This window comes from Tubulanus polymorphus, chromosome 3, assembly GCF_964204645.1.
Source record: "Tubulanus polymorphus chromosome 3, tnTubPoly1.2, whole genome shotgun sequence".
NCBI classification, from domain to species: Eukaryota; Metazoa; Nemertea; class Palaeonemertea; order Tubulaniformes; family Tubulanidae; genus Tubulanus; species Tubulanus polymorphus.
This window is the reverse complement of record NC_134027.1, coordinates 2,957,055-2,979,157: the sequence shown is the minus strand read 5'-3', so window position 1 is coordinate 2,979,157 and position 22,103 is coordinate 2,957,055. Positions and strand designations below refer to the sequence as shown.

The 22,103-nt window shown below is 36.0% G+C and overlaps 6 protein-coding genes across 9 annotated transcripts in view; 2 read left to right on the top strand and 4 right to left on the bottom strand.

Moving 5' to 3' along the window:
- Positions 1-134: 134 nt before the first annotated feature.
- On the bottom strand, positions 135-1,296 carry LOC141901679 (large ribosomal subunit protein mL42-like). Its single transcript, XM_074789095.1, has 6 exons — positions 1,145-1,296; positions 871-922; positions 699-783; positions 537-569; positions 334-455; positions 135-247 (listed from the first exon to the last, which is right to left on the bottom strand). Exons 1-6 carry the CDS (start codon positions 1,218-1,220, stop codon positions 193-195), a joined length of 423 nt encoding a protein of 140 aa, XP_074645196.1. The 5' UTR covers positions 1,221-1,296; the 3' UTR covers positions 135-192.
- Positions 1,240-6,429, top strand: LOC141901628 (acylamino-acid-releasing enzyme-like). The gene is made up of 22 exons (XM_074788987.1): positions 1,240-1,350; positions 1,497-1,723; positions 1,811-1,901; positions 1,991-2,069; positions 2,154-2,305; positions 2,389-2,526; positions 2,611-2,702; positions 2,891-2,931; positions 3,011-3,138; positions 3,222-3,279; positions 3,361-3,461; positions 3,540-3,591; positions 3,669-3,754; positions 4,106-4,250; positions 4,359-4,451; positions 4,762-4,842; positions 4,928-5,016; positions 5,094-5,204; positions 5,284-5,332; positions 5,540-5,570; positions 5,649-5,858; positions 5,933-6,429. The coding sequence occupies exons 1-22, from the start codon at positions 1,291-1,293 to the stop codon at positions 6,030-6,032; spliced, it is 2,214 nt and encodes a 737-aa protein (XP_074645088.1). The 5' UTR covers positions 1,240-1,290; the 3' UTR covers positions 6,033-6,429.
- Positions 6,430-6,927: 498 nt separating this feature from the next.
- LOC141901624 (mitochondrial inner membrane m-AAA protease component AFG3L2-like) lies at positions 6,928-12,375 on the bottom strand. Of its 2 annotated transcripts, XM_074788982.1 has the most exons (19): positions 12,216-12,375; positions 11,933-12,101; positions 11,516-11,615; positions 11,096-11,258; positions 10,941-11,015; positions 10,665-10,789; positions 10,396-10,483; positions 10,207-10,304; positions 9,868-10,108; positions 9,392-9,545; positions 9,110-9,239; positions 8,926-9,023; positions 8,739-8,849; positions 8,531-8,646; positions 8,359-8,439; positions 8,159-8,278; positions 7,881-8,075; positions 7,482-7,596; positions 6,928-7,402 (listed from the first exon to the last, which is right to left on the bottom strand). In XM_074788982.1, exons 1-19 carry the CDS (start codon positions 12,297-12,299, stop codon positions 7,278-7,280), a joined length of 2,388 nt encoding a protein of 795 aa, XP_074645083.1. In that variant the 5' UTR covers positions 12,300-12,375; the 3' UTR covers positions 6,928-7,277. The 2 variants fall into 2 exon arrangements, 1 of the variants encoding a protein (XP_074645083.1); XR_012618842.1 differs by lacking the exon at positions 6,928-7,402 and having other exon boundaries at positions 7,484-7,596; positions 7,881-8,047.
- Positions 12,376-12,945: 570 nt separating this feature from the next.
- Positions 12,946-13,846, bottom strand: LOC141901685 (uncharacterized). Its single transcript, XM_074789101.1, has 2 exons — positions 13,782-13,846; positions 12,946-13,366 (listed from the first exon to the last, which is right to left on the bottom strand). The coding sequence occupies exon 2, from the start codon at positions 13,349-13,351 to the stop codon at positions 12,980-12,982; it is 372 nt and encodes a 123-aa protein (XP_074645202.1). The 5' UTR covers positions 13,352-13,366; positions 13,782-13,846; the 3' UTR covers positions 12,946-12,979.
- Positions 13,847-14,140: 294 nt separating this feature from the next.
- Positions 14,141-16,463, bottom strand: LOC141901658 (UDP-xylose and UDP-N-acetylglucosamine transporter-like). The gene is made up of 10 exons (XM_074789049.1): positions 16,293-16,463; positions 16,062-16,175; positions 15,882-15,984; positions 15,759-15,808; positions 15,376-15,457; positions 15,238-15,298; positions 15,046-15,155; positions 14,885-14,960; positions 14,729-14,798; positions 14,141-14,626 (listed from the first exon to the last, which is right to left on the bottom strand). The coding sequence occupies exons 1-10, from the start codon at positions 16,385-16,387 to the stop codon at positions 14,383-14,385; spliced, it is 1,005 nt and encodes a 334-aa protein (XP_074645150.1). The 5' UTR covers positions 16,388-16,463; the 3' UTR covers positions 14,141-14,382.
- A 130-nt stretch (positions 16,464-16,593) lies between these two features.
- Positions 16,594-22,103, top strand: part of LOC141901640 (cyclin-dependent kinase 17-like) — a 32,255-nt gene continuing 26,745 nt past the window's right edge. For 2 of the 3 annotated variants that reach the window (XM_074789013.1, XM_074789011.1), the window contains exons 1-2: positions 16,594-16,722; positions 19,422-19,707. In XM_074789013.1, coding sequence (XP_074645114.1) covers positions 19,575-19,707 — 133 coding nt within the window. In that variant the 5' untranslated portion in view covers positions 16,594-16,722; positions 19,422-19,574. Of the gene's footprint in view, positions 16,723-18,950; positions 19,708-22,103 lie in introns of those variants that run through there. The other variant, XM_074789012.1, reaches the window with a different exon arrangement.

The following is a 22,103-nucleotide window of genomic DNA, read 5'->3' as shown; positions in this document are numbered from 1 at the left end:
TTGTTTTTGTTTTATGCAATTTTTCGCAGTCATATGAGTATGTAAAGAAACTAGATGTATCCCAAATATACAGAATCATTTTCTTCAAGAAAGTACGCCGTGACTTACTAACAACCAAATGAAAACCTTATATTTCTGTTGACGTACACTATTTATTTACAAAATAACAATGAAACACAAATCAATTAAAGACTAGATGCTCTCACGATCTTTTGGTGGGTTAGGCTTTATTCTCTTCTTTTGTGGCCTAAAAAGTAAGAAAGTATCGTCATAATATCCATTGATACGATTTCAAATCGTCATTTTTGGATAAGGTCTATCAAATAAACTCACTTTATGTCCCATGGATGACGTGAAGTATAAAACATTTCAGCAAGCTCTCTATTTACTACTTCCATGGGTTTACCTTCGAATTTGTCTTTCTCAAGATATTGAACTTTCAACAAGGAATCGCCCTAAATAGAAAAATATACATCTGGTTCAATCGTTGAAATTCTGATCAAAATAAGGAAATATCTCGTTTTAATTCTACAAACCTCCTCCATTTCTGGAACAGATCTTGGTAATGGCTGAAATAAAAAGATCAATGCATAAGTTATCTCGTAACAGTACTTGCTAAAATGTACAAATGTAATAATAGTTAACCGTCAAGGGCTAGGTTATGAACCGAGAAAATGAGGGATGATAATTACATCTACCTTGGTTAATTCATAAGGGAATTCTTCCTCTGGGTGCCAGCACACGACAGTCGCCCCATCTTTGGATAAAACTATCGCAGGGTTTCTAATAAAACAAATGTATATGAGAATGGTATGTAAACAGCAGGCGATACAATAAGTATCCGAGATTGTCATTTAGACAGATACGTACGGAAAGGTTTTGTCAACGGGTGCCCCCAAGTAAAATTTCGACTGGCTAAATCCTGAAAAATAATAAATATGGACATGTACACTGTACATGCACAGAGCAGTAACGTTGCGCTGCACATAACACCGTCAAGTGCTGCCACCTACTTAGGAAAACTAGCAATTACAACGCAAAAAACTCGTTTAAAGCATAAAGCAAGAGTATATGTTAAGTAAAAACCATTTGATTGTATAAAGTTTAATATGATTCATCATGTGTAACTTAATATATAACTTACGATTACAAACAGACAGCGTTTGAGGCAAAATTGTTCGTAATTTCGAAGTCGCTGTTCTCATCATGGGCGCCGCCATCTTTGATCGGTGTTGATCTTATCTATTGGGTTCGGTTCACGATCTGGTGACATTTTCAGTGTTAGGTCTCATGTTTTGTCATTTCGCTACAATGATGTCTAGTTCATCTGTGAATGTCAGAGAAAAAATGGTGAGTTTTTACACTCTCCGCAGTAGGTCAACAACAAGTCATACAGTGATGTGCGCCGGCATTCAAATTTTATTGTCTATTCATTCATAAAAATGAATTTGTCCATTTTTAAGATTGATAGTATCTTTGCCTAAAATTTCTTGCAGGTTGAAGAGGTTGTAAACATATACCGGGATTTGGCTAAATATCCCACTCCGACTGAAGGTTCATTGTACAATATCCAAGATAAGAATGTACATGTATATACAGAATGGACTGAGAGAGATATAGAACGAGTTGAGAAAATTAAATTTACAAAACATTACATCCTAGAAACTGAGCAAGAGAAAATAAAACCGCTTATTGTGACACCACCACAAGAAATACAAAATGAGTATGAAAGCTTATCAACGTACCCGAGGTTATACTATTAAATTTAATTTCAGAAAGAAACTTAATTGGGAAGTTGTTTTCTCTTTAGATTGTACAATAAGATCTCACCATCTGGAAAATATAGAGCTGTTGTCCGTAAATTCACACCGAAAAAAGGAGATGAGAAATTTTTCATCGAGGTTTGTGGAAAATGTGATTTTAAAGTGAAGCTTAAACATTTGTGAATACCTAGATGGTAATGTATGTAACACAATTCGTTTCTTCAAAGGTATGGTCAGAAAGTACTAAGATAAAGAACATTGATATTCTGGCCTTTGAGAAACATGGAAAAATCTACAAAGCTGATGGTAAGTAAAAACGTCGAAATGTGCAGAAAATATCAAAATTATTCGGACTCGGATTAAAACTCTAAACTTTGTTTATGACACTAGGGGCGTTTGGTACTCTAGAATGGTCCCCCTCTGAGGAAAAACTCATGTACTTAGCAGAAAGAAAGTTAACAAAAACGCAATCTTTTTTCGATCGAAAGAATAGCACGACATCCGTGGAAGAGGCTAGAAAAGCTACCGAAGATGTTGCTAAGGTATTTATATCTATATCTGTCACGTAAGGTTGATATAAGACTGATGGCTAATTCTCTTTGTGAATCCAACTGTTTTATTTCAGGGTGATGAACATCTATTCCGTGAAGACTGGGGTGAACAGCTTGTTGGTCTGCATCATCCTGTCATCTGTATTCTAGATATTGAAACTGAAGAGATATCTGTGTTAGATGGAATACCAGAGGATTTATCCCCTGCGACAGTAAATATACGATTCCTTATAAAGCCTATACACCCACTTACTTAAGTTCACTAATATCTTTCACCAAAAATCTCTACTTTTCAGCCAAAATGGCGTCATACGGATGATGGAATTGTGTTTATAGGTTACTGTCATGACCCATACCGACTTGGCTTAATTTACTGTCTACAAAGAAAGTGAGTTTTTCAGCCTTATTCAGCCTATTGTATCAATCAAACAATAGATGTGAAAATAGGTGGTTCCGTGTACCGCTGCAAATAAAATCAGTTAAACCTACACAGTACTATCTGTTCACGCTTCTCTTCAACTCTTATCCTCATGTTCATTGAACTAATACAAATAAAAGAATTCTTCATATCTTCAGATCATCAGTCTTTTACTTCGATATTAAATCAAAAAGCTGCTGTAAGTAGTAGAAGATCCCAGGAAAAAATGGTTTTGAAAATTAGTACACGCTATTTTAATTGCTTTTTATAAATTTCAGCATCATTATGCGATGACGAGGAGACTTCATCTCGGCGTGCACCATCCATTTCACCGAATGGAAACAAACTAATATGGTTACAAAACAAAGTTGGAGGGCCGCACATGCAGTGCAGTAGTTTAATGCAGGTAAACATTCGTCGCAGTTTTAGCAATGTATGCAGAATACATGCAGTTAATTTGATAATGATTTCATTTGATTTCTGTTTCAGTATAACTGGAATACTGAAAAAACTTCAATAATTGTTGATGTAATCCGCTCATCTGAAGGTAGAAATTAAGATGGATGTTAATATGATTTTAGAATTTGACCTTTTTGATCAATGATACATGTTGTTATGTTGTCTTCAGATGGTGAGTTTCCCGGTATTCATGCGCAAGGCTTTCCTAAAAGGTGTTGGGCAAATGACGGTCGGAGAATAGTTATAACTTCACATTGGCGAACTTCTATAGTAAGTAGCAATGCATTTTATACGATTAACTGCAGCTGTTATGATTTGTGGTTATTCGGCTAAATTTAAATTCGACAGGTTACACTGGTCATCAATCTAGAAACGAAGGCAGTAACAAAGATCTCAAGCAGTATGTATAAATCAGAAAATACAATCAATCAAATGATGTTATTTGAAAATATGTGAGAATATATGATGAAATTGTAGATGAATATGGCGTATGTAGTGTGCTGGATGTTTGTGATGATTATATTCTTGCTGTCCGTTCTTCACCAAATAGTCCACATCATATGGTAAGAAAACAATGATTGGCTTCGATGTTCTCTATAAGCTGGGATTTTACAGGGCCTCCATTCATTCTTTACTGTAACGTTATCGATGCCAAATGCAAAGCTTTCGAAACATTGCATATTAAGCTTTATTTTGGTGTCATCCCTGATAATAACTCACTACTACTGGTATATAAAGAAATTCTCATGTAGAACATTGACAGGAAACATTGAGATCAACTCGTCTACAGGGGCAACTGATTTTCAGAGGGGTGAATGTAGTTGGCTACCGCTCTTGCCTACAACTTCTTGCGGAGAACACTGTAGTGATAAACTTATTTTTTGTACATATATATTCTGGTTAATTATTACCAGGTTATAGGCAAATTACCAGCTGAAGGTCAAGAATCTAATATAACATGGTACCAGCTTGATAAATCCCCACCTGTTGTACTCGATGATGTAAATTGGTCAGTAATTAAACACGATGTTCCTCCTGAAAGAATGAATCCACTTTACAGTTAGTATTCAGGTCTCTTCACTATCAAAACTTGATTTTAATTAAGATTCATCATTTCCATTTCAAATACGCGTAATGCAAATTTTTGTTTTCAATTTTTCTTTTAAGAAAATATAAATAGCTATGAAAGCATTCTGATAAGACCTGGAAATAGTACAGCTAGTGATATAAATGCATCTCCTGTGATTATTTTCCCCCATGGTCAGTATCTATACACTAGTGAAATTATTGAAACCTGATGCCTCACATTTATAAATTTAATAAAGTCAACCTCGGTTAATCAGTGTCACTCAGGATGGACCTGATAGAAATTGGACTGTAGGACCACGTATTAATTGTCTATGGAATAAATGAAGATACCCATTATGGAGTACGAATTAGACACAAAACTTAAAAAGAGAATAAAGTTACTTATAAACAGGAACACTCTATGTGTATAAATTAAGAACTTATACGGTTAAACTGGGCACAGATGAACCAAGGTTGACGGTATATGAAATGTATATTCTAGGTGGACCTCATTCATCATTTCATAGTGATTTCATGCTGTATATTGCTGGGCTGTGTAGATGTGGTTTCACTATCGTTTGTGGTAAGTTATTTCATGCATTTTCACACATATTCCGCAGTTTCTTGAAATGCTTCCATGACAAATACTCACAGTAATTGTGTTTCAGTAAATTATCGTGGATCTTGGTCTTATGGTCAAGACTTCATCGATTGTTTACCTAATCATATCGGAACAATAGATGTACAAGATGTTCAGGTAAGTTCACTATTCGTTCACTTTTGTCTATTTTGAATTATCAGAGCTATTTTATTCAATCCATCTGTGTCTTTCAGGCAGCTATTGAAGAAGTAATCGATAAGTATCCTGTCGATAAGGATAAGTGTTGTGTTTTAGGTGGTTCTCATGGTGGATTTCTTACCTGTCATCTCATCGGTCAATATCCAGTGAGTTAGCATATTCCATACTTTTGAACATCTGTCAGGATTTCATATTTTTTAGCGTTAAAATATCTTTTTTTTTCAGGGATTTTATAAAGCAGCTTGTGCACGGAATCCTGTCACCAACTTATCCAGTAAGTTACCCTAAAAATAGCAAAATGAGTAGAACTTTATAAAGACTTTTAACTCACAACTAACTCCATAGATTATGGGTTCAAAATCAGTCAAATAAGCCAGTCATTCATAACATGTTATTTAACTGTAAGCTGCTGTAATATCAGTAGCTCACTAACGTGAAGCCATAAGCCATGCTCCTAATATTTGTCAAACTCTTTTTACAGCTATGGCTACGATCACTGATATTCCCGATTGGTAGGTTTGATCAGAAATTATGGCAGTTAATGATCCATTTAATCTAGTCTCCATTTAAACAAGATGATGATTTTGTAGGACATATTGCGAGTCAGGTCATGACTATGACTTTAAATGTTTACCAACTCCCGATGTTATGAAAAGAATGTGGGACGTTTCTCCGATGCAGTTCGTTGATAAAGTTCAAACACCTGTAATGATCATGTTGGGAAAGGATGACCTTCGCGTTCCCCCGAAACAAGGACACGAATATATAAGAGCGCTCAAAGCTCGTGGTGTAAAGACTAGGTAACAATTATCTGTTGATTTCGAGCAGTATTTCTGTTGTATCCTCGTTTCTAATGTGTTGTTCTTTCTTTTAGATTGTTAGCATATCCAGACAATAGCCATCCTCTTAACAAGGTCGATACAGAGGCTGATGCATTTGTTAATATTGTGCACTGGTTCTTTAAACATCTGTAATCGCTATATTTAATTTATCTTCATGCAATATTCTTCGTGCGTATGTTGACACATTCATTACGAGTAACTATTTAGCAATACAACTAATCTGCCTCACCATGAAATGAGTCGGCAGTTTAGGTAATTTTAATTTATTGTCAATAAGAATAAACTTATGACGATAATGGAGGAAAATTTTACAAATTATAAATTGAATAAAAGTAATAACTTAGGAACTGAGAATATGTTCCTTCATTCTTCTAGGCAACACTTTACAGTCCGTACGTTTATATATCGTGTCACTATTTGAGGCAATTTCAAAATCAATTGCTTTCAATTTATATCAATATGTTTTCGCGATGCTCTGTATGTTTGTGGCTGTGAATCTATGTGACCTTGTTGTAATAAAAATGTAACAATGAAGTAAGGTTTACATGTAGTTGCTTTATCGAGTTGCTATCAATCCACATCACCCCCTTAAATGATAGGTATACTTGCATTTGAAATTGCAGGTACTAGCTTTTCCCATGGTTAGTAGTAGTGTCTGGAAGAAGTGGCACAATTTTGCGAGTTGCGCTCATGATGTAACTGTAACTGCTCATCATTTCAAAGACAAAGCCTAACGATTATGACCTATGAAGACTGATCCCGTACACACCAAGCCTTTTTACGGAAGAAACTTGTCTCAAATTGTTGTGTCGGATTAATCTCACTTATCAATCATGTACGAGGACATATTAGTTATCAATGTCAATGCATTGATCAACACTTAGTTGGCTACATTTGTCACAATTTCGAATGCCGTGACAAAAGTCTTTCACGTAACTTGTTAGTCAAAAAGACTTGCTACAAACCAGGTTTTCAGTCCAGTGTTTTATGTTTCCTCAAATCAAGAAGCAAAACAAACTTATGGTTAATGTACAAACTTTATTTGACTGATGTCAATATAAGTTATTTATAATTAATTAAGTTATATTCAACCATTCAAATCAAACCCTTTCAATTCATGATGCTACTAATGCAAAGTAATGTAGAATTAAAAACCTGGTACACTGTTCAGTGCATAGTCCATAGACTCTCATACAAATATTTCAGTCTCTAAATGTAAATTGATCCTGTATCGAGCTACGGATGACGTTTGATGTATTTTATATGATGGAACTGAAGTCAGATAGTTTACATTATAAACAGCAGCATTGTGAAACATCTACCAGCACTGTTCATTCTAGTTCTCTGTCTTGCCTAAGAATACGAGAATAATCAACACTAAGAAGATTCTGCTGATTTTGATTCTTTTTCCTTATTTTCAGAGTCAGTTTCTCCCTCCTTTTCATCGGTTTTATTCCAGTTTTTGAGTCCTTCGGGCAACGACTGATCCTCTTCAAACGAACCTGCAACAGAAATATAGATAATGACGAATAAATGCCATACTGATAATACCAGTAAAGTCGGGTGCTGTAGTATACACACCAGTTCCTTCTACAAACTCTTCATATGTCGATTTCTCAGCGAATGGTCGATTGCCTAATAATTCTACCATATCATCTTTATCTAATTTCTCCTTTTCTAATAGTCTTAAAGCTACCTGTAAACAATAACAGTAAATTCCTATTATCTTAAAAGTTCTCACATGATTTTAAACGAACAAATATAAACGGCAACATAAATCCTACACTCAGAAAGAAAAGACAAGTCCATAAAGGTTTCATTAACTGAATGATTCATTTTCAACTTTCAGTAGTCTGAAGATGACTATTTGGATATTAGTCAGAGTTGAAAAAAAATCATTCACTGGTAAACTTTTTTGGGATAATATCGTTACAACATTAACTCGAAGCGTTTCATCGATGGCTATAAACAGCAAATTACCTTCTCTACTTCAGCTTTGTGTTTATGTAATAGTTGCTTCGTTCGTGTATAAGCTGATGTTATTAGTTTACGCACTTCTTGATCAATAAGTTGAGCCGTTTCCTCGCTGTACGGTTTATCGAATACCATCTCACCGGGTTGAGGCATGTCGAACGAAACTTGGCCGACTTTTTCATTCATACCAAACAGAACGATCTAGCGATGAAATTAACAAACCATTCAGGAAACAGCTTTATTTTATACGTCGGTTTAAAATGCTTTTCACGTTTAATCAGTACCTGCGAATATGCGCTTTGTGTGACTTTTTTAAGGTCGTCTTGAGCACCAGTCGTGATGCGACTGAAGAATATTTCTTCCGAAACTCTTCCACCTAAAGCCATACACATTCTGTCCAGCAACTAAAGAATAATCAACTAAATCTTCAATGGTTCTCTTATATATACCAGATTACATCATGCGATAATCTAATCATTAATACCTGTTCTTTTGTGTACAGAAACTGTTCTTTCGGCAAATACTGAGCGTAACCAAGACCTTTTCCTCTCGGGATAATAGACACCTGAAATAGCGACCCAAATTCCATAACACAGGCACATCGAAATTGGTTCTTGCACCCTAGTGTGTATTTCTAACAATTCGTGCACTATTACCTTAAGTAATGGATCTGCATGTTCCAAAAACCAACCGGCCACGGCATGACCAGCTTCATGGTATGCAACTGTTTTCTTTTCTTCGGGCTGCAAAACTTGTGTCTTTTTCTCTAAACCTAGAGATATCACAATCAAAATCAGTAAACCAGAAATGACATGAAAATAATAACTAAGGTAATAGTAATTTAAACATCTTCTCTGTACATACCTGCAATGACTCTTTCTATCGCCATTTCGAAATGCTTCATTTCAATTGTTTGGTTTAAATCGCGAGCAGCTATCAGGGCAGCTTCGTTACATACATTGGCTATATCAGCTCCTGTGAAAAATATCTCGAAAATACAGTCTAAATTCATCCATTAGGAATTCTGTAAACTTTTTATAGCGATCCTCACCTGAAAATCCAGGAGTCAAAGCTGCCATTTTTCTAGCAAGGGCATCTTTTTCTAGGTCAGCTTTCAGCGGTTTCAAATGAACTTTGAATATGGATGCTCTTAAAATTTGAAATGAAACAATTAGAAATGTATTTCAATATAGACGATCTAGATGATTAGATGTTATTGTTTATACTCTTCTTACCTGCCCTTAATGTCAGGCGAGCCGACATAAATTTGCCGATCGAAACGTCCCGGTCTCAAGAGAGCAGGATCGAGAATATCAACACGATTTGTAGCAGCCAGTATAACTACATTCGTCTGAGGAGTGAAACCTGTTTGAATAATCAAATATTTTCATTTCGCTTTGATAACTTCCACCATACAATAATAACACTGGGCAGGTTTTAATGATTGAATGCATTCCAGTTTAAGAATAGAAATTCCGGATTACAAACTCTCTACCAGCTGCTCCATTTTTACTTACCATCCATTTCAACGAGTAGTTGATTTAGTGTATTTTCCTGTTCGCTTTGTCCTCCTAGGTTACGACCACCTCTTTTACGACCAACGGCGTCGATTTCATCGATGAATAATATACAAGGTGAATTCTTCCTAGCGGTAGCGAACATATCACGAACCTAAATGAACATAATAGTTAGCAGTGGAAGAGAAATACGGTCAATCTTGTGTAAATCATAGTTCATTGGACTTTATGAATATATACAACTTTTACCGTCAGTGAAGGAAATGTATGGGTTAGAAAATAGAACTTGCAGGCATTTAGAAAGAGGCATTTACATGACTTATAAACTACGACTTCAGAGACAGATTTTAATGGCATTTTGAAGAGGGGTAAAACAGGATTTTAAAATTTATACGACCTAGGTTATTATACGACTTTAGATGCCAGCTTGACCGTTGTAGTTTACAGATATTGACACCGAGATAAACAAGACTTACCCTCGAAGGACCAACACCAACAAACATCTCTAAGAACTCAGAACCTGAGACTGTGATAAACGGCACATTTGCTTCACCAGCAGTCGCTTTTGCTAGTAATGTTTTACCAGTACCCGGTGGACCAGTTAGAATAGCTCCCTTGGGAATTTTGGCACCTAGGTCGATGTATTGTTGAGGATTCTTCAGGAAGTTAACAAATTCCATGATCTCGACTTTGGCTTCTTCGCAGCCGGCAACATCTCTGAGATAATAATAATAATATGTTAACAAGGTGAGCAAAAATTGAAGATTTCTGCTCAAAAGTGTCTTGAATGCTTGACACACACTATATGTACTCACTGGAATTTGACTCCTATGTCTTCTTTGATTATCTTAGCAGTACTCTGCCCGAAACCGAATATCCCACCTCCTTTTCCACCAGCACCACCTCTTCCACCCTAAATGATATCAAACAGATTATTTCATTATTCAATACTTCATAAGTTGTGAATATGAGAACTTTGAAGTTAGTAATATGCAGATACCAACCTGGAACATACTAGCTGATCGACTGAACAACCAGATTAAAATAGCAATCGGTATGATGAAATTAAGAGCTGAATATGCCATTGATGCCCTGAAATGAATAGATACAGCTCTTCAATTTACTATACAGCTGTATAATATTCTAAGAATCGATGAATAAGGGGCAAATCATTGAGAATGAATGTAAATTTGTGCCAATTTTCCCACCTTACACAAAGATGCGTTCATACTTTATGAAATGGCCCTGAACGAATGTCTCTAACAATACTTACAGTTCAGCTTCAGATTTATAAACAACATTCACAAAATTTGGCGGCTCAACATTTAGTTCAAACTGAGCATTTTCAAGATTTCGTTCGAATGCTTCGACGCTTCCGATATTAAACCAAACCGTGTTCTGAAAAATACAAATCCAACTTATAAATCACAGGTTCCATTTTCATGAAAAAGTTTGAGCTCAAAAATCTTTCAAGTCTGAATTGTTGTCCTCAATTAAAACATGAAGTAATCAATAGCAAAACATTGACAGAAGTTTGCTGCTAACTTACAGAGCTGTCGATCTGCGTTCCTGGCATCATTTTCACACGAACCCATTTCTTATTGACTACCTCCAGTTTATCAACCTGTCAAAATGTCATACAGAATATAACATTCTGTTTGATAATGACGACGAGTAACATAACAAAAACCGAAAAATACACACCACATTACGATTGAGGTAGTTCGATAAAAATTCTTTCCACGTTATTTCTTTGAATTGTGAATTATAAATAGCTATAAAACTAACGACTCCGATACCAGTTATTACGCCTATCATTACTTTGTTACTGGGATCACTGGGATCACCAAATATTCTACTGCCGCTCCTGTAACAAATCAATCATACATTCATCAATACATTATATAAACCCATTTTTAATCACTCCCTCAGAAGAGAATTTGCAAGTAAAAGGATAAATATCTTGGTTACAATTCATTCATTTTTCATGAATCACGTAATTGATAAAGAAACACATGGTTAGCAAATGGTCATTGACAGTATGGTCAACAATTACAAATTCCTTAAATTTTCCAGAATGCTCTGATATTTGTTCTGTAATTTCGGGCTTTAATTTACACTCACCTTGAACTACTGCTTCCGAAAGAGAATGAAAAATCTGGACGCTTCACTTCTGGTTTACCAGGACTTGTGCTTGATTTAGACGGAGGTGGGGGTTGTTGAGCTTTAATAACAAAAACATTAAATGTCTTCAAATCAAAGCTGATCTGCATAATGACACATCTTTCCTATTCATTTTGAATCAATTATTGAAGGGTTTCAATTAATTGCATGAAATTTATAAGCATTCTGCCTTCCTCGGAGTTGCCATATTTGCTATGAAGAACAGACGTGACATCTTTGGAAATGGTTCAAGGACACCTGGGTGATGGGTGAACGGATATAAACATAAATATGTGTCCAAAACACACGGTGCAAAGATTGATTGGACATATTTTATAGGCTCAACACTTTTAGAAATATAAGGAACAGTGAAATTACCTCTAGGCTGGGCCTTTTTGCCATTTGTTCCTTTCGGTTTATTCCCACCTGGAAAGTATTTCTCAAACCCCTTTGGGGATTTTTGTGAAAGCAGTCCCCATTGTCGTAGAACATTAGCAAATGTAGGTTGACTGGTTAATTTCGACCAGACTTGCAATCCTCGTTTCACCTGGAAAGTAAAGATGAGCAAGCAATTGCAATAAAATACAAATTCAATTCACCGTTGTTACATCATCATTGACATTATTTATCACTCGAGGGGTCTGGGAATAGGTCTGCGTACCTGTATCGTGGATATTTGAGGACTGATCAGTCTTTGAAGAAATTGATGTGTTTTAGCGCCGCAATTAATATAACGGAATGCCATCGTTAACGCGCTAATTGCTTTAAACCATCCAGAAAAACATTACAAAACCTCGATTTACGTAAATAGTTATCAATGAATTCACGCCGGTGTGGAGAACTTAGCGTTAAATTAATTTTACAAACACTATTTTGCGGACATTCATAAACGGACGTAGGGCCGGATCTTAATCAGAAAGACCAATTTGAGCAAACCCAGCGCGGCTCTCCGGGCATTACCAGTTCTGCCAACTCAATCACTTTAGAACTCGATTCCAAAATCAAATACAGCCTATATATTCGAAAAGGACCACCATAGTATATGATTATAGATTCTACAACCAAACAACCACTATGATGTGGCGAGGACTGGTTGTCGACCGGGCAGCCGCCAGGCCCGGCGCGACTGAGGTTCAGCCGTGGTGCCTCCAGGCATTGCGTCCTCCCGGTTGGAAAACGCCTGGGCCATAGATTCGTACCGTTCACGTAGCCAATGTGGGAGTGTCACCAGTGAAGCTTTTAAGCCGCGGGGCTCATCCAGGGGCCGCAAAATAAATAAACTAATCTTTGCCAAACAGCCGCCAAGAGGCCTACTCAAAATGTCACCAAGCTCGTCGGGTCCGCAGATCAATAACATGAATAATTCGAAAAAAATTAACAGAACTGTTCGTCTTTATATATTTGATTACAAAGTTTGAAAATATCTTATTTATAATGAATCACTTCAATATGTCTAATGACTGGGTCAGTGGCGTGGAACTGTATCGGATGTGACGTATCGTTTAGGTAATCTCCTCTGCGAATCCACTCATGTCCCTGGGCCTTCCAACCGACATTTATCACACACGACATTGTAATCTCTGGTCGGGGATCGGCTGGGGGATCGACTTGCATCTCATACGTCAATGGTTTCCCTTTCTTGTAATCAGACACGTCAATTGTGCAGTGTTTAAGTAATACGGCCGCTACGTCCATCAGAGATGTATCTTCACATTTAACGGTCATAAACGAGCCACTGGGAAAGGACTCCGGTTCACCTCCAGCGAACTTTATTTGTCCCGAAATTTTCACCGCCATGGTATTATTGATTGCCTAGAAAAAAACATTTTCGTACAGTTACGATCGTGGATGGACTTTTCAAAATGAGTTCATGTGTTTAGTCGTATATAGAATTACATTTGGCTACTCAGATGCACCTGCACAGCTGCGGCCTGTATTGTCTCAATGGCGTGAAAGCGAAATTAATCAGTTTTATCTGAAACTCATCTCAGGCAGGTGCATTCCAATGTAATCGACTTTTATTGCCGAACTAATAACCCAGTCCCGCCCTCAGCGAACATATCGAATAACATAACGTGCCAATGATATGCAAGTTTTGATTGAATATGCACCCATCTTCCCACGGTAATTCCTTCTGAGCCCAATAACGAAGTAACTAACCCAAACTATTCGGATATTGTATTCATGTATGTTAAAAATATCACACGGCTCGCCGTCATATACTTACGCAGTACTGTTCAGCAGATAGCTCAGCGACGAGTGACTTTTTGTTTACTGCTATATCGATTGAACCCGATGTGCTAGTCACGATCGGAACAAGTACGGACTAAGATCTGGACTCCCGGATTTTCGATTTATTCATATGACATGTAACTTGCACCGATAAACAACCATGTAAATTCCTCAACTTAGAACGACATATTGTAAAAGTTATTGTACCCGATTTATACAGTTAATATCCGTGCAAAACTTCTTTGGTAACAATGAAATCAATTAATTGATCAAGCTGAAGCACTAAATCGACTGAGTAAAACAAAAGTGACACAAAAACTTCTGATAAGATAAAATTCTATATTTTGTCTTCAAAATACACAATACACGAATTTAGTAATAGTTATACATAGAAACTATGAGACGATTAAACTATAAGACAAGGAAAGCATAATACAATATAATTCTGATCGATATAACAGATTAAAAACAATCCTACATTACAGCTAATATGGTTTGTAAAAATAACACGTTTATCACATTTAAACAAACAAAAGCCTAATCAAAATTTCACGTAGCAAGATAATCAGCTGGATCTTTGTAAATTAGCTGCCACATTAATCTGCCTTCTTGCGTTTTGGTGGTATAAATGCATCTCTTATCTTGGTAAACGTTTCTGTGAATATCAGGGTACCACCAAATACTAGAGCAGTACCGATCCAGTGGTAGATAGTGAATGGGTTTTGGAAATAGATGATTGAGAAGATGAGGCTAGTGAATTTTCTCAATGTAACAACCAAAGTAACAATGAGAGACTCGCATTCTGTTGTCAGAATAAATACACCTTTTATACAAATGTATCTAGAAGAACAAATTAAGGAATTTAAAAAGATTGCATCATTCAGTACAAGTCAAGGCTTCATTTCAAAAATATTAAGCACTTTTTTCATGCAGAAAGGATACTGAGTAATTACATTGCCAATCAGATAAAGCCACATGATTGGTATCACGAAGCCGAGAATATCAACAGGTTCTGTAACATAAAACATATCCATGTACATTTGTTACTTGAAATATCAACAAGTTCAAATATCAGTTTGTATGGATTTAGAAATTTACCTGAGGTATTGTAAAGTTCGATATGATGTTTAATATCAGGTGCAAGAAATATGAAAATTGGAAGAGGAAGAGCATGCTGAAAATATAATATAAACATTGTATTATTATTCCAGGCAGATCTTTGCACTGGTTGACAATATAATGTAAAATGGCAAACCTACATTGTAGAACAACGCTTCATTTGGATGCTTTCCATGAGCTTTATATATACACTCTTGAAAGATACCCATACGCGCCGACATAAACAATGCAAATAACAGCATACCGATTCCTAGAGTATAAAATAATATTTTACGAATGAAATGACTGCACAGGAATTCAACTGAATAGAATTTGAAATAAATTACTCATACCAATGAGCCATCGCATGTATTCATTAAAGTTTCCATCCTCCGAACTATCTTCGTCATGATGCTGAAATAATTCAAATGAAATCATCGAAGTGTATAAGATTCTCTTCCGACACTGCAATGTATCAATTTCATACTCACCACATTTTTTGATGAGACAATCGTGCAAATACTAATACCAATACTGATCATCAGTACAGATAGATATTTCATAAGAGGATAGCTGAAAAAATTCAAAACGAGCTAAAAATGAATAAAATGGACTTTCAAGATGTTTTGATGGTGCAAAATCAATTTTCTAATGAGTGAAGGAACAATTTTGTAATTACTGAAGGAATTGCTATGAAAAGTTTCTAATGTTTATTTCAACCCGACTTGAGAGCATTCCGGGTGGCCTAACTCAGTCAGTTTTGGTAGTACATACCTGATAGAAGTCTTATTAGGGCCAGAATGCATTGGCAGTCGACCTAATTCATAATTTTTTAATCCATTTGAAACTGTATTATTCGTATTAGTGCACTAACCTCTTTTTCAGTAAGATAACACCCAGGATAAGATTAGCCATCAAACTACCCTAAAATGCATAAAATAAGGTCAAAACTAGTACTAAGGTTTTTTTTCATAAATAATAGATTTCAAGTCTTTACCGCTCTGAAGATCATATGTAATGGCATCGATATATTAAAATTCAATGCATAGTTGTTGACAACTTGAACGACCCAAAACAGTGACACCATCTTTAAATACTCCCTAAAAATAAGGGAAAAATTTTTTGTAAAAGATGAGGTGATTTTAGCGATTAAATTTTGAAACGAGTTCTAACTTACTTCAATGGAATGGCTCTCTGTTTTCTTCCGAAATCTACGCTGAAGATAAAACCTTCAACTGCTATGAACAGAAACTGGAAAAAAGTGACGATATTTCCACTACCTGGGAATTTTCTGAAACAAGACCATATTTCATCGATAATTTTGACATCTATTTCGTCCTGATATACATAATACAGTACATTTGAATTTGATTGAGTATTTGATGAGTATTTGATGACGAGCACTTACTTCACTAAAAACTCCAAGAAAACGACGTTGGTGCAACAACCCATAAACACCATGGCCATACCAACAATAGCCTTAGAACTGAGTTTTGTTGGCATCTTGCTGTTTTCTCAATGCCGACTCAGAAAACTAAACTGAAGAAATCAAAATATATAAAACCAGGAAATAAACACACGGAACTGCACGGACTACAGTACGAATCGTTTTCGAATATAGTGAATTGAATTAGATTGTAGTCCGGTGCGGGAGCTTCAGCTCCGACGCCCATTTCCGTTACATAGCCATACCAGGAAGTTGTGCGGTTTTGACATTTCTGAAAATTCGCTGGAAATCCTCTTATTTACTGATCCTTTTCTATGTTTTAACAGTATATTTGGACTATATTGCACTGCTGGTTACAGTAAGAGGCAGGATTCAAATTAATCTACATAGCGTAAGTGATTAAATGATTCCAATTAAAGTTTAAATGGTGCCAAAAATGTATCGTTATCCTGTATGTGTAAGTAGCAGCCCAAAATTTTTAATTTAATACAAATCTACTTCTATGGTAAATGGTTTTTTTTCGTTGGCAATTTTATTCTTTAATTAGAATGATAGATTTAATGTGTATGTTTTTTCTTTGGGATCAGGCTAAGCTTGTGGACTGGTGGAGATAGGTACAGTATTGACTTGTCGTGTACCCGGACATGGTGGGGAGCAGGTGATATTGCAAGATTGCATATTACGACTTTTTCACTATTGATTAGGTTAATGGTGGGTGGAACAACCAGAAAATTCAATTAGTCGAACATGCCTGCTTCTTCTTGACTGCTTATGACAGCTGAATGGCTGGAGAGATGAAACAAGTCTTCGGCAATTTAGATCGCGATTATGATTATCGGGATAAAATCATGCTGTCTAGTTCTTTACTTTGATGTGGGTTCTGTTTATTCATTTGATCCTAAACAGTTTCAGTCGCCGAATCAAACTTAACATGCGTGAGCCGGTATTGAGTAGGTTGCAGTGATTATCACTGATTCTTCTTATCCTATTGGTGTTTATTGACTTATTGCTCACATCTTTAATTAACGCATGATTTACACTCTGCTGGCTTTGCCATCATGACCTTTTCCAAACTGGGCCTTTGAGATTCTTGATCAGACAGGTGATTCAATGATAATAGTTAATACTGAAATCGATGGAAATATTTCAAAAACAGCGGATACCTGTCACTTGCCCTAACCCTATTTTTGCTCACCAAACAATTTTGGGCTATTGTTAAAATACTCTACGAATGCAAGTCTAACTAAATGCATCAATATTTTCAAAATTTTACCCACACCCCCACAAAAAGTTACAGACTTTTTTTCTGTAAAAATGATTTCATTTTGTCTACCTCAATGTACTTCTTATTCTTTTTCTTTGTCCTTTAAATAGGTTATATCAAATTGATATGCGCTAAGACGCAGTGGCGACTGTGCGGTAAAGTTTTTATTGCGACATATTAATCTGGTTGTGATTTATTTATATATCACAGCTGTTTGAACCATTGATAATAAGATTTCAGCGCAACCATTTCAACCACGCGTTATTCATAATTCTATCTCGCGTCACCAGATGATACTCAAATTGTCGTATTGCCCAAACGTGTACATTTTTCGATTTATAGATCGTAATTTTTTTAAACCTGAGATACGAATTTCCTCGATAGGGATTCATGTTAATGTATGTGGCTTTGAAAGGGTTAACTGAGCTCCCGCTTCGGTTCTTTTGATTTTGCGAGTAAAAATGGTATGAAGGGAAATGACAGAGACTGCGTGTAGCGTAGCCAAGATATCCGGTGTAAGAGGAAGATGAATTATCACCAGGCGGTATATTGTGTGATACCTCTCTCACTGGTGTGTGTGTGTGTGTCTCAAAGCTATGCGTGTTATACTTTGATGATGAAGCGATCGACATGTTGGATGGAGTAGAGCCTCCTTGCTATATATAGGAATTGATAAAAAATATTTCTGAATTCGCTTTGATAGTTGGCGCAGCTGTTTTTGCTATTTATGTCTTTGTCTTTGATCCCACCACTTTTACTACCGGTATTATTTATTAAAGTGAATATTCCTGTTGTAGATTCTGCGCTATTTTAGGCGCTCAATTTTTCACTTAACAATGCATGATTTATGGATAAAGTAGCAAGAACAGCTGATATTTTACTTCATTTTTTATTTCATGCTTGAAGGTGAAAAGTAATTTTGAATGTGTTTCTACTTGTAATTAGAGGAGGAATAGTTTTTGCTTACGTCGACCTTTACGCTTAATTATTGATTGCGTGAGAATGAACGAATAACAGTGTAGCATTTCTCAGATGGCTATGGTTTAATTTTGTATGGGTTGCCTGTGGATATGTTCATTCAATCTCTATGAGATTATATTGATGATTGGAACGCAAATAGAGTAGCATACTCACATCTAACTTAACCCTTCAATCGCGGATCATACGACTCGAAAACCTCTCTAAAACGTCGTAGACATTGCGTCGATATTTATCGCGCTGTAACATTTCTTCAAACAACCGTTAGGATGTGAGTCGAGAGTCACGAGGAGTTAGTTTTACCTGTCTCTGCGTGATTGATCATTCAATCCATGGATTAGATTCAACCCATAGAAAGACAATAGAAAAGCTGTCTCCAGTGAGAGAGATCTGTCTTCAGATACGAGTGAGAAAAATTCAGTTGGCAGTGACACTTCTTCATCGAGTTCGAGTGTTCAGCCAAGCGCTGGTGTCTCTTCACAAGACATTCTACCACCATTGATTATCACGTTACATTTTCCCTGAATCCATCCAAAGATGTGTGGTCTTTTATAAGTCCTTATGTGTTACCTCAATGTTCAATGATGGTGTATGTATAAGATATTGTCTCTTTTACGATGAGTCCATGACAAATGACCCATCTCTTACTTATCGTACTTATCATTACTTGTCCGTCACTTGAATATAGTATTCTGCAGATAATGATAAGATACACATTTAGATATTTGAACTGTGTAAAACCCAAGCTCACTGTACACTATACACCCTGTTTAGTCGTACATCTCTAATGAAGTCCGGTCGTGGATTATGGATTAAAATGATTTCTTATTTTGCTTTCATCATTGCAGGATTAATCATAGATGGAATATATAATGTGTTCGGACCGATAACACTCCTGTTCACAGAGACGGAGTGTACGCGTGGATTAGTGAAGCATAACCGACGACAGACAGACAGAAAGACACGACATACAATCATAGATCTGATATCAAACAGCAGCGATGAGCGTGATGAAGAAGTTCAAACGTAGGCTGTCATTAACGTTACGAAGTAATCGACATCTAGATGAAAGTTTGTCAGAATTAGCCGAACATTTAACGGTAGACGAAAATGGGACGGCTCCTAAAGAAAATGGTTAGTATACTGAGCATGTTCTGATAATTTCTATATGAAATTGTTGTCTCTAGCACCAGTGTTTATTCGTATTATTGTTTATTTCAATTCTATTCAATACTTTGGAGAATTTTGCGTAGATCGATCGACAGTTAGACTGTTACTTACTAGTTGTCTAGTGGTAGAAGGTATTTGAAACTCACTCGGTGTAAATGCTTCTATTATCACTTGAGGGAATGTTGTAAGTTCGAGAGAGTATTGAATTATTGAGTTTATTTTAGGTGTTCATTCAATATATTCGGGATGGTCTTCACTTCTCAGCGGTAATGAAGTTGTAGGCCTGCTATATTTACGGAGTTTAGGAGGCTAGAAATTATCTGAAGGAATTGAATAACGTTTTATGAATAAAATCTTTTCCAAGGTCGCATAAAAAAAGACAGAACATCAGAGGCTGTTTATGATGTTGAAGAGATGTTAGTGAATCATATGGTGATATACTGATATAGATCAGTTGACGCTATACTGGTGCTTTGATTCGGTACAAATTATCCATAATATATCTTTGATAACGATCTGAGCGTTTCAGATCTGTTTTTATTCAGTCGCCATTAGCTGCAACTGTTATCAACTTTCAGATATGTTTTTTATGCGTAATTTTCTCACTGTATCAGTAATAGCTAGCGACTGTGAAACGTCCCTAGCATTGATTCTAGTTGATTGAAGCTGATAGTCGGCGGCGGTGCGCTGAGGTTTATACGTCTCATCGTCGTCATTAATGCGTTTAAACTCGGCGAATGCTTTGAATAATAACTACGTCATTGTTAGTTTGAGAAAGTCGGATACTACTGCACTAAGGTTAATTATCTCGTACTCAGGAGAAACTCGTTACACTGCAGTCCTCAATTAGAGTGGTGTAAACTAGTCAGCTAACTAGTATACCTCAACCCTCATTTGTGTAATATTATAAACAGCACCTTGCAGCTATTTAGTTATTTACTAGTTCCCACCCAGGGGGGAAGGGAGGGTTGTGCTATCGTATTATTGTAGGTTCCTTCAGTACTTGAAAATATTACCATGCTTAAAATAAAAGTGTATGCCAGTAGGTCGATTTCTTTATCTGTACTATGATGATTTTTATTATTTTATGTTTACTCATGTGCTCTACATACGATTTTACTTGAAACATGATTTTTGACACAATTTCATTTGCGTTATCAAAAATACAGAGTCAACATGAAAGTCTACGTTTAGCAACGGACTTTTTGCGCGTTGCCAATTTTACAAAACTGAAAATTCAAACGATTGAATTTATGTGTTAATACCAGTTTATTTTACGTCTTAATCAGTTGGATAGCAGGCACAGAGTGTTATGATAATTAGTTACAGTATACACAGAATAGAATCGAATATTATACTACTTGATTACTCATACTTCATCAGATCGTAACTGAGATTGTCCTACAATGACTTTTCTTTAACTACATACTTAATACAAAGGCCTATTTCTACAAACAAATAATCATTAGCCGTCATTTTAGATTAAATACCTAATCTATAAAAATTGACTCTCAGTACCAAATGTACGTGTTACATAAAGGTCTGATTTCTCAGCTAAGCCTAGGTACACATTTATGCCAAAACATATATAAGATTTAACTATGAAAAATGGATGTAACTCACCTGAAAATTCAAACGATTGAATTTATGTGTTAATACCAGTTTATTTTACGTCTTAATCAGTTGGATAGCAGGCACAGAGTGATCAAATCTGTGCTGCCAAAAACCAAGTTGATTAAGACACTCCCATCAAGAAATTAGTGACCAAAACTTCTAGCGATTGGTTCATCCAAATCTTAATGACATATTAAGACACTAATTACCTGATGAGAGCTAAACTAGTTGCGAGGGCAGGTGAGTTGAGAGTTGTTTATATTGCTATTACATCACTTATTCAAAAATAGTGCCAGTTCGCTAGGTAGACAAAATACTCAATAAACAAGACAGCCTACTTGAGCTGCCAAAACGGTATCCGGGTAAAAGTGACAAAGACTAAGGGTTAGATCCATTAATGGACATAGGAAAAATCTACAAATATGTTTTCTTAGCTACAAATGACCTGGCAAAATATTGATTACAATATTTAAACATAAAAACACAATCCGCAGTTCCAGATAAAAATACTCCTTGCTAAACTCTCCCACACTATATTCAAGCTTTTGTCCACAAAAGCAGAAAATTAACACACAAGCCTAGGGAGGTAAAAATAAAAAGTCATCTCATCCAACATAAGTTCTGTAATATATCCCTAAAAACTTACTAAACACAATATCACACAGCATCAGTTCTACATCCGTATTCCGTTACATAATTCTAATAATACAAAAAGGGTAAATACATGGCAAAACATCAGCAACAAT